This window comes from Gavialis gangeticus, unplaced genomic scaffold (genome assembly GCF_001723915.1).
Source record: "Gavialis gangeticus isolate Ggan-Ray unplaced genomic scaffold, GavGan_comp1, whole genome shotgun sequence".
NCBI lineage: Eukaryota > Metazoa > Chordata > Crocodylia > Gavialidae > Gavialis > Gavialis gangeticus.
The window spans coordinates 51,673,389-51,685,682 of record NW_017729032.1 but is presented as its reverse complement, the minus strand read 5'-3'; the positions used below and the strand labels follow the sequence as shown (position 1 = coordinate 51,685,682).

The window sequence follows — 12,294 nt, the reverse complement described above, 5'->3', positions numbered from 1 at the left end:
TACTCGAGACATGAACTATCAGCAAACATTCTGAACTACTACAGACAGCCTGCTTTACTTTCTAACCAACCAAGCCTCCTGATGGGCCTGCCAAATGGCTAAGAATCACAATCCCAGTTTTTCTACTGGGAAAATGGAACTTTACCCAAAGGAGGAATCAAATTTTAATGGAAACTGAATGCAATTGGAGCATTCTACCTGCTTAGCTCAGACCAAGGGCTTATACCTCTCCCAAGAAGTTATCCAGGAGAGCTGTCTGCCATGGACCAATCCAGGGGGGCACAGGTTCATAGAATCATAGAAAGTTAGGGTTGGAAGGGATCTCAGGAGACCATCTAGCCCAACCTCCTGCTCAAAGCAGGACCAGCCCCAACTAGGTCATTCCAGCCAGGGCTTTGTTGAGCCGGGCTTTAAAAACCTCCAAGGATGGAGATTCTACCACATCTCTAAGTAACCTGTTCCAGTGCTTCACTACCCTCCTCACAAGGAAGTTTTTCCTAATATCCAACCTAAATCTCCCTTGCTTCAACTTGAGACCATTGCTTCTTCTTCTGTCATCTGTCACCACTGAGAATAGTCTAGCTCCATCCTCTTTGGAAATTCCCTTCAAGTAGCTAAGGGTGATTCCAAAGAGGATGGAACTAGACAGTTTGCCTTGGATAACATACGATTCAGTAGTTTGAACGAGATCCATTATTTGGATTATTTTTCCCTGGAATATCATTTCCAGACTTTGGCAGGGTTTAAGGTAGTCTCTAATCAGTGTTTGACACTGCCACTGTCAGACTACAGAACTTCCTTATTTTACAGATCAGGCAATTTGTGCTTTGATTCCTTTTAATTCAGTCAATACTCAGGTGTTTCCATTAGGAGAAGGAACTAATGAAGGAAGCACAGAGCAGTATTATCAGCTTCAGAACCCAGAAGACAATCCAAAATAAACCCATGAGATTAATTTCCAACCTAAAATACACAAATTCCCAGAACAGACAGGAACATGGGACAAGAAGGTACCTCTTGGGTCACTGACTCAAATTCCCTGCATTTGGTGGCAATTGTTTATCCCTGTATTCCCCCAGAATCACCACTTTAAGCCTTCACACACAGCTACAAGAATTAAGACCTGGAACACCAAGACCATCCTACAGTATGCCAGAAAACAGGGGTCAGGAACCTGTGGCCTGCAGGTTGACTCCACCTCACAGAGCCTTTGGATCCAGTCCATTGAGGAGGGTCTTTGGCAATGTACCACAGGCTGATCCTAGCATCAGCCTGCCTTCACAGTGAGCTGGGTTATCAAGCCCACCTCCGGAAAATATTGCCGACCCCTGCCACAAGCAAAAGCCAATTGAGGGCACCGCCACTGCCCTGCAGATGGAACCACTCAATACTGGGCAACTTACTTGAGAGGATAAAAATCTTTAGACACCTGAATCAACTTGGATCACCTGTCCTACATGCCATTCAGGAATTTACAATTGCATCCTTCATCAGCTTTCATCAGCCTGGTCCTGAAAGGTGATTTGTTGGGGCCAGCTGTGAGGACAAAAGTAGATGACGTTATCATTGCCATAGCCATCTTCTGAGCAACCCTTGAGATATGAAATGAAGTGGTTAGTTAGCAGGTTGTTCCCATAACAGGAGAAACTGATGACAGAATCAGGTGTTTATTTGAGGCAATCCTTTCTCTCCTTCCCACTGTTTTCTTTCCAAAGAATATACAAAGCCCTGTTTCACTGAACAAAGTAGGACATGAAATGATAGGAGATGGTGTCTTTGCTCACAATTCCAATCCCCTAAAGAATCAGCACTTGGCCCAGAAGCTTCCAGTTTCTATTTCTCTCAGCATTTCTCGAAGTCACATTCTCAGTGCCTTTGGCTTTTCTGATCCTGTATCTCTGGTATTTTTTCCTGTTTTTCTGCCCTTCTGCCCATCTTTCACAGACACAAAGACCTTGGCAAAGTTATATAAACGGTGACCTTAAGCAAGCAGCACAACTCTAACTCTGCAATGCTCTGCCATCAGCAGTTTGCCAAGGTCAAGGCTTGCAATGTGTTGTGCTTCTGGCTTTCCAGCAGCTGAACTGCTTACATAAAAGAGAGAAACAATTTCTGCCTTTTTATATCTTCTTTTCACAGGCTCCCTACGTCAGCTGTGTGTGCCTAAAGTGGAAACTGGATTAAACTTTCTCAGCTGAGGCAAAGAGCTACAAACCAATAACAGATTTTTTTCTCTTCAACAAGGGAATGTCTCATTGAATAATATCTTCAAGGGAAATTGTTCTTCTTCCAAAGTGTCTAGACAAAGAGAACAGGAGTAAGGCATTTTAATAACATTACTATCAGTAGATATTTTTTTGACTATTTTGATTCTATGTCTGGCATCCCCACCCCTACCTCATCCCTACCTATCCAAATGCCCTCCCTCTCCTTAACTTTTTAGTTTTGTTTAAAACATATAAAAATAATGCAATAATTAGTGCTATACCTATAATGACAAAACATTTGATGTACCTGCAGCTTGTCTCAGTATAGGGAGTATACATCGCAAAATAAGCTGTTGCACAAAAGCACTTTTAGAGTGTTTTAACATCTTTCACAATAGGGCTTTTATCAATGTAACCATGTTGAAACACATACACACACAGTTACATAACTAAACCAGCAAATCTTAAATTTAGACAGACTTAATCCCTGATAATGTCAACCAGCACAATTACAGTTATTTTTGTGATAGTGGGAAACTAACAAAGAGTAACTTAAAACAATATATAAATATTATCACAACAGCTTCTCTTGAGATAAAGGACCTGTATCCTTTATCTTATAAACAGAAAGCTGGACAGTTTGAAATTAAAGTTTCCATTTTGCACTGTACAGTATTTTTATTTCATTTCTAAGTGAGGCCATTATAACATATATACAACATTCATTTGCAAAGACTTTCTAGCTTTCATTCTGTACTGCTTGTATCAGGAAATGAAACAGAAGATTCCCAACTGTATCACAAAATATTTTGCATAAAAATATAATTTAATATTTTACAATACAAGTATTAGATCTGTAGCTTTCAGAAAACAAATAAGTAATGCATATTTTATTAGCACAATTAAAATCAAAACAAAAATATGCACTTCCTATGGCATATTGGCAGCAGCAGTCTTACATGCAGATTCTTGTGATTTTTCATAATATTACCAAGTAATATTACCACATTTTGATGGATAGAAATCTGCATGCTGTTCAGCCAGAGGCCAGGCTCCTTTAGATTAACTTTTCATAGAAAAATGCTAGATTACCATTTACAAATAAATAACTGGAAGAGAAAAAAGGTATCTAGCCCCCTTTCTTACTGAGAAGCAGAATCAATTAGTCTGAGCCTGGCAACTGGACCTAACTTACATAAAAACAAGTAGATTCCTGAGTCTGGAGGACAAGTGATTCAAATCAGCCTATAGTTTGCCTAGACCACACCTCTGTGATAGAGATGTACAATTAATTCACTAAGATTTGTCCAGCCCTAATAAGATAGGGCACTTGGAAAGTGCCAAGGGTAATTATGGTGAGCAGATGTTACATTTGGCTCAAAAGTCTAAAAAAAGCCCCGTTGTTTCATTATAAATCAGCCAGCATGGGTACTTCTATAGGTAGGGTAGATGAAAATTCTTCTGCATATTGTTATATCTAAAACCAAGAGATCAGTGTTCTGCAATGATACTTAATAGTTGTTGTGAAAGAAAACACACAAAGGGCTATATTATATCCACAAGTCACAGAACCATTTTTGTATGATTTACTTGCAAATTATATAGCCAGTAAGAACCATATGAAAAAATCCTAATTCTTTTTCATTCAGTGATGACAAAATTGTCTCTTCTAAGTATTGGAAAAGCCCGCAGTATGTTCCCTTCCATCTGACCACAGGCATGCTTTTTTGCTCTTGGCCCCCCACTGTGGCTCCACTATTAAACTGCAATATGTTAGTGACTTGCCTATTATTCCCTCATAGTAAAATGTCAGCATGTTGCACACCCATTTTAAATGGCTTTCCAGTCAGGAAAAAATTGTAACATGGTAATGAGACTGTTTTGAATTAAGCATAACAAGGCTGATTTTCAGAGGCGCTCAGCACAAGTACTTACAACAAGACACTCAACGAAACTGATAAGAATTGCACTAGATGTTTATGAGTTTTAAATATTTTGATTCTATGTACGCTACTCTAAAAATCAGTTCTGCTGTTTTATTATTCTAGCAAAGTCATAGTTATATAAAGAAAAAACAGCATATAGGTAGTATCTAGCCAGTGTATGTATTGAATAACTATTATATTTTCTTCACTATCTATTGAGCTTCCACTTGACACTGTGCAGTAGGCTCTTTATCAAAATCATAACTAGAAAGTGATTCATTGCAATGACACAGAGAAACCAATTTAGCACTCCATATATTCAGGGAGAACTGTCTCTTTGCAGTCCATGCAGTACCATATGGCAGTGGGTTAATGTAAAAACACCACAACATTTTTAAATATATTTTCCTCAGCAAATCCTAGCAGGCTAATATACATTTACTCTATTTTATCACTTACCCAGAATTTGTCACATTAATCCTGATAGCAAAATATATATTAGTGCAAATCGGGCTATTATACATCTGGAACTAAAGGACAAATATATTAATCTTTGTGCTAGGATACTAAATCTTCTAACCAAAAGAAAATATATAATGTAGGGTGCAAACAAAAGACACGTATTTCACATATAAAATTTCAATTTACAGTAAATAAACATTCACATTCAATACAGCAACTTTAGACCCTGCTGGATACACAACTTGGTAACTAACACAGAGTGTATTAGATTAAAACTCATCTTCAGTGCTGGACATATGGCAACATGAAAACACAAGTATAATACATTTGAAGACTGCCAGCAGAGAGAAAGAAGTCACTGCATCACTTTATGCAGATTGCAGGCTCCTGCATTGATTAATGGGTATGATTGGAAAAGGACCACAGTCATTTTGCATCTCTTGATTTCTATGGTTCTGTTGATGAAAAAATAACATTGGTACTATTTAGCTAATTTATTCTGTTGACAGAGCAGAGTTGCTCAGATTTTCAATGACCCTTTGGAGTCTGAGCGCTATTCCAGCCTGACAACTGCTGTTACAGCAGGGGCAGACAAAGTCCAGCCCGCAGACTGGATCCAACCAGCAGTGGACTCCATTTCCATTAATGCTTACACATTGATTCTCTGAGAACTTGACCCAACTCTTATTGGAATACTTCCACTGACTGTAACACAGGGATATGCAAAATAGTGCATCTGGCTGGCAGCCAGACTCCCACTTCCCAGCAGCCCATGTCCTCATGGCTGGGGCTGGCTTCCATGGACACCCCAGCAGCAGCTGCACTGTGATAGCACAAGGCTGGGGTTTTTGTGGAGACCGGCCCCAGCAGTGCTGGCAGGGCACACAGTGGGGCAAGGAGCTGCTCCAGAGCCACTGGGATTTTGTGGTGGTGAAAGCATGGTCCAGAGCCAGGGCAAAGCCACGATCTGCAGCCTGCAGGCAGTGGATCGTGGCTTTGTCCCACGCTGTCACCGCTGCAAGGAGTCACGGCAGAGCAGCAATCTGCAGCCTGCACACGCCTGCCCGGAGCATGCAGGCTGCAAATCACAGCTCTGCCCTGCTTCCAAACCATGCTGTCACCACCACAAGACCTCAGCACCTCCCCACCTTGCTGCCAACACTGCTGGGACTGGTCTCCATGGAAACCCCAGCCTTGCACTATCACAGTACAATTGCTGCTGCAGTCTCCATGGAAACCAGCCCCAGCCATGTGGGCAGGGGCTGCTGGGAAATGGAGTCCGTCCACTGGCCAGATCCACCATTTTGCCCACCCCTGTGTTACAGTCAGCAAAAACATTCCAATAAGAGTTGGGTCAAGTTATCAGAGAATTAATGCATAAGCTCCACAAATAGATGGTCCAAGACTTAAATTCTTGGCAAACAAGATATCAGGATACCAGAATACTGGTGTGAAATGTGTATGCAATATAAAGGCATTAAACCTCCAGGCCTAGGCTCACTTAAATTTAAAACCATCTTCCTCAGCTCAACTCAGATTTCCCTAACCTGCTTGAATCTAGGGAGCGGCTAATTTCTGGGGGTTTTTTATTAAATGTTAGGAGAAGACAACAAATAGGAGTGAAAGTTTCTGGATACTAAATGCTGTGATAGCCCTGCCCCCATTTTCAGGTATACAGTTTCCTGATACCAGAGGCAGAAGAAATCTATTCAGCTTTTCCATCTGCCATTGGGAAATGCACTATATCCCCATGGTGTTCCTGCTCCTTGTCCACCAACTGAAATAGAACAAGATCCCTCCCTAGCCCTTCCCCATCTCCAAGGCATAAGCCCTTCTTCCTTGCTAGGGGCCAGCTCTCCTGCCCTCAAAACATGACCCAATTCACTTTGCTGCTCTTTTCCAATGACTGGTTTAGGTCAGAAACAGAAAAGTATGCACTGCATTGTGGGAGGTTGCCAACACCAACTGATACAATGTGGGTAAGGAATGTGATGCCAGAAGCCAACCTTTCAAAGTCACTAGCAAAGCAAAAACAGAATCCCAATGTCCTTACTCCCTGATATGGTTTGGCAACAGAACTATTTTTTTCCTTTTGTGATGTCTAGTTACTTAGTCTAATTCTATTTAGTCTTCTTCTATATTACAGCTGAATGTTGGTTTTAGTCAGGTGATACTTGAGTAAAATCTAACCAGGAAGACAGCTTATCATCTTTCTCATCCAGCTTTCTCCTGAGAACTTGGCATCTAGATTTTTCTATTACTCCACAAAAAGCAATTTATGTCCAAGTGGATTAATTGGTTAGTGTCTTCACAGTTAAACTAATATAGGTCTTGGTTAGCAATGCGTTTGCGTACAAGGAAAAATAATCTGCTCAAAGAAAGGTCTCCAGCTGAAGTTGAGATAAATTTGACCACTAGAATCTAGGTCACAAATATACCAAAACCCAGAAAAGGATTTCCTGTGTTCACAATCCATTTTCAGCTTTAATGTTTCACAGTATTAGGCAGTGCAAAGGGCTCCCTAGTGCCGAAGTGATTACAACATTACTATATAATTATTTGAGAGTTCCCAAAGGAATGCAAGCAACATAGTAGTCAGTGCTGTAGCTAAAGCAGCAGCATTATTTATACCTTCTTTCATCCCTCCTGGAGTGGTAAATAATGAAGAATATGGTAACAATGAAAGCAAAAAAAATAAAGGAAATAAAAGCTAATAAAGATTTTCTGGTTCGGAAAAAGCTGCATTCAGGACATGAAGCAAGCTCTTCTGGGCACCATCTTTCAGGAGTTTCTGGACTGGGAAAACCATTATTGTCAATTATTTCTCTGTAATGTTTCATGGAAGGCTTCGGTTCATACTGATTTGCAACGTAACGATAGAGGCCATATTTAGGAGCAGTCCTGTCATTAAAAGAATAGACAAAATATCCCTGTACATTGACATTATCCAGAGTGTAGGCTGCAAAAGAAAACAAGGGGTTGGGGGAAAGGAAAAGAAATTGGTTATTTATTTAAGAACAACAATGTGTGCTACTGTACACTATTAGGGAAGGTTATATCTCAAACAGGTCTGAACAGCTCTTCCAAGAAATTAGGCATACATACACTCAGTGGTTGCAACTAAAAAGTATTTGCCAGCCATTACTATGAAATGCAATCAGTGATTACCAGTTTTTCCTTTTATATTGAATAAAAGACACTGTATATATAAGTAAGTGGTAAGGGTTGACAAATGTTAACATATTAAATAGTAAGAGTGGCATACTGGGAAAAGGTATTAAAAACCCCACACAAATAGTGTTCTACACACACATGGAGAACCTATATAAACAGTGAATATGTTCCCATTTCCACAGAGAAAGTCCAAGGGCATGGAATCCATTGCAGAAAGATAAATTTGCCTTTAATGTATAAGAAGTATAGGCTTCAATTTTTTTTTCATATTCTATGTGGTATGTTGGGAGGGGTGAAGGTTATATTCTTTGTTTACTCCCTGTGAAAGGGGAAGAGAAAGCCCACCCTGACTCTCCCCATCACTCACTGCAGGGGAAGTAATGAGCAGCAGCTGCAGGGAGACGCCAAGATGGCAGACTCAGGCACACCATTTTTCGGGACTGCCTGAGCCTGCAAATCAGTGGAGAGAGAAGGTGGGGCCAGAGAGAAGAGTGGGAGAATGAAAAAGCAGCTGGGAGACCAGCTGGAGGTAGAGCATGGGGAAGCTGGAGCACAGTGGCAGGGGAACGCTGTGGGATGCTGCTGGAGGAGAGCTGGGAAGTGCCACAGAGAGCAGCGCAGGAGAAGCAGCAGCACATCGAGGAGCCTCTCCGGGAAGAACCAGGGAGCGCCATGGAGCACTGCACAAGAGAGGCTGTGGCACACCTGGGAGGCACTCTGGGAGGAAGGCCCAGCAATACCACCGAAAGGCGGCAGGCAGCACACCCTGGAGGAGTCCCAGGAAGAGGCAGAGAACACACCACTGAATGTGGTAAGAGAGAGGCGTGCAGCACTGGGGCCAAGAGAAACGGGCCAAGTGCCACAGAAAAACCATGCTGGCAGGGAGCCCTTAAGCAGGGGCGGAAGCCAGAGACCGCACTGAGTGGTAAGAGAAGCATCAGTGTCAGGCCGCGGGGCTACGACGGCCCAGGGCCTATGCAAGGGGGAGAGCCATGTGGGGCCGCCAAGGCAAGGGGCAGGAGCACCAGCAGCAGTGAACCGGAGAGCACAGCCTCAGGTGAGACGGGGCCAAGGTGGGAGGGGACCCAGAGGAGGGCCCCACAAGATGACTGCCAGGGGCACAGCAGGGAGCTGCTGAGCCTGCAATCTTAAACGGGTGAAGGTAAAAGGCCCCAGCCAGGGGCCTGTGGGCCTGGGAGACCAGCCCCAGGGGCCCATCAGTGGATGCTGATTGTTTTGTGTTGCCATTACTCAAGAGTTTCCTGTTACCTCAAGACTGAGGTGAGTTTAGTTGCTCCACAGACAAAGGACAGCCTACAAGGAGCTGATGGCCAGGAGGTTGCAGACCCTCAGAGGCAGGACTTTACATAAGAGAAGATATCATCTATGTGAGACCTCCAGAGATTGATGTCCATGTCAGCCATTCATTTTTCTCTCTCATCTTGTCTAATGATTTTGTGCTACACCTCGTGGACCCTTGACACATTCCAATTAAAACGATCATTAATCCCTCTGTTTCTTTGTTGTAATGCTCTATATTATTCTAGTAGCTGTAGACTGGAAGCTCTTCAAAGAAGAAAATATAACTCTTTGGGTCAAAGGTCTGCATTGCTATGTGCTGTGCTGAGCAAGTGATCTGTATGTACAGATGGTGAGAGAGTGAAAACTGTTATTTAAAAACTAATTTTTTTTAATAATGAATTTTTCTATATGGGCAATTTTATGCACTTATGCTCCAAATCTGCACAAGGGAGAGAGACTAGCTTTATAGCATAAGTTTCCTCATCGGTGAAGTGATACTGAGCCTAGGAGGTTGACAGGCGTGCTCAGGGCACACAGTGACTGGTGAGAGAACTATACTGGCAGTTCATGGCTCCACATCCTGAGTTTTGTATCTTAAACAAGGGCTGTACCTACATCTTAAACCAGGAGTGACTACTTCTGTCACCTGTCCCCATTTTTTCCCTGCTACCGTTTTTAGTCACCAACAGCAACTGAAGGTCTCAAATTTACCATCAGGGAAGGGAGCCAGGAGGGGGCATCAAGCACGTGATAACAGCACTTACTCCTTAGGTTCTGGTGTCATACCAGTACAGCAGCTCCAACAGCCACGCCAGCAAATCCCCCAGGCTGCAATTTAACACTTCAAGTGTTTCAGGAGACCCATCAGTTTGACTGCGCTGTCTCAGACCAGGCAGCTCTAGCAAGTCAGTATCCCCATGTCATTTTGTAAGGTGTACTCTTAGGCAGATATAGGCTTTTGAAAAAAGGGGGTGCATGTTGTATGGTGTATCATTACCATGGATCTGGATTTTCTATTTGCTATGGATAAATGCATAAAAATGCAGATTTTCTCCTTTAAGAGAGAAAAATGCAATTTTAGCCTGCAAGGAGCTGCTTGGGCCTGGGAGGAGTGGTACACAGGGGGCACCATGTGAATGTGTGCACACATGTGCATGGCCAGCAATACAGCCAGGCAGCAGTGGAGGTAAGTCTGGCAGGGAAGGCATAGGCAATGTGCGGTAGGGAGAGAGGGGACAAGTTGGGGCCCCCCATGGTGAGGGAGAGAGTGCAGCAGGGTTGGCAGCTGGGGCTTGCAACCTTACAGATGCAAAACTAATTGTCTAGAACTGGCATTTAAGACAGTTTCAGTCCTAAGGAAAACTGAAAAGAAAAGAAAGTATACTTGGCTGGATTCACTGTGGTATAACTGTATAGAGCGCCACGGACATCACTGAAATTACAGCGTAGGCAAATCTACCCTACTGCGTCTAAATACTACCTGACACTGGATTTTTGAGATTCTAAAAACAGAAAAATTTTAATTATTTCAGAGGGCAAGAAGGAGATTCAAAGTGACCCTATTTTTTCTTTTTTTGCCGCTATATTCTATCCCTATAACCAAAACAAGCCTTCAAACACCAGCATCCCATAAACTATGAGAAAGCTAGAATCTAGGTATAAACTTTTCAGGAGGCCCCATCTCCAGTTACCTGCCAGAGAGAAGGAATATGAAGAAAGAGACCAATAATTAAATCAATTATTGAAAAAGACTATGGGCAATCTTGAAGAATGGTGAATGAAAACTGTTGTGAATTTGAAATAAAGAGCAAGCAAGTAGAGAGTTTTGAGGACTAAATTATCTTGACCAGACCTGGGTAAATTCAGATATAGTGTCACACAGAGGGAGTAAAAGAGAATTAAGTTCAATTTCATCTCCTGTTTTCCTGACATTGTGCATTAATTAGTTTTTAGGAGGACGAAGCCTGCTAAAAGTCTGGTTTAGGGTTGTTGAAACCAACAACAATACATAGTAACAGCAGGTAAGCCCCGCTCCCAGCTCTGAGGGCTGTGGCAGAGGTGCTGCCTAGTGCCTCCCCACAGCATAGCCTGGCCCAGAGCCCTGCGAGGCTGCCGGGCACCATGGCTCAGCTCAGCTCAGGGTCCCCTGCTGCAAGAGCACTCCCAACCCAGCCCAGCCTGCCCGGCACAACCCTTACCTCAGCTGTCCTGTGCTGCAGGCGGACCCGCAGGGTGGGCTGAGCCAGTGGTAGCACCCTCAGTGCCAGCGCCAGGGCTGCCACCTCCATCTTCTGCAGCCTGCGCCACCTGGATCTCTTAGCCCTAACCCTGGCCCCACAGCCAGTGATGGCTGAGCTGGGAGCCCCTGCCCTCCCAATGGATTTCAGAATATAGGCAGTGTAACACTGATCGTGATCGGTGAGGTTTTTTCTTTTAATTATATGAACTTCTTTTTAATTATATAAAAATGTTAAGGGGGCCCCACAACCCCTTAGGGTCAGCCCTGACTGGGCCCAATATACTCTATTACATTTTTCCTGCTGGCACATGCACATCCCCCCTCCTGGTGTGCTGCACTATTGCCCCTTTCAAATATAAAGCACAGCCATTTCTTTAAGTGATCACAAGGAGGTGCTGGCACATTGATGATGGCTCTGATATGGGCCTCTGTAAAGGTGACAGAGGGGCAAGGCCTTAGCTATCATGAAGAAAATTGTAACAGCATATAAAAAGGCAGGATAAAAGGAAAAGTACTTGTTTTAGCTAGGATAGAAGAAAGCTACAGTGACTGTCTAACGTTTTTGGTCACTTTGCCTATAGCAGTTCTTTAGAATGTCACGCTTAGAAATAAAAATACAATGTGCTTCACTTTTACCAAGAGTGCAACTGTAATCACTTTCATTTCTAGTTTAGCAAAGCCCAGGGCTGGACTGGGTTTTCAATTTATATAGAAATGGACAGTAGTGTAAATATGGGTGGGCGAAGGGAGCACCAGTCTTGGGCACCGATTAAAGCAGGGATGAACAACTATTTCAGGCAGAGGGCCACTTACCCACTTTTGGAAAGGTGTTGAGGGCCACATGTACCCCAACCCCTGGTCATCATCTTAGTACTGAAAGTTCTGCCCCCTAACCCCTGAACTTTGCCACCAGAAGTCCCTCCCCTTGCCCACAAAAGTACTCCCTTCAACTAGGGATTTTGCCATCTTGAAACCAGAAAAAATA

At 43.1% G+C, this 12,294-nt stretch overlaps 1 protein-coding gene across 1 annotated transcript in view; it reads right to left on the bottom strand.

Annotated features, from left to right (window-relative positions):
* Positions 1–6,182: 6,182 nt before the first annotated feature.
* The window catches only part of KL (klotho), a 129,890-nt gene continuing 123,778 nt past the window's right edge, over positions 6,183–12,294 (bottom strand). The window contains exon 5 of the mRNA XM_019524873.1: positions 6,183–7,553. Within this exon, the coding sequence (XP_019380418.1) occupies positions 7,216–7,553 (338 nt within the window). The 3' untranslated portion in view covers positions 6,183–7,215. The remainder of the gene's footprint in view (positions 7,554–12,294) is intronic.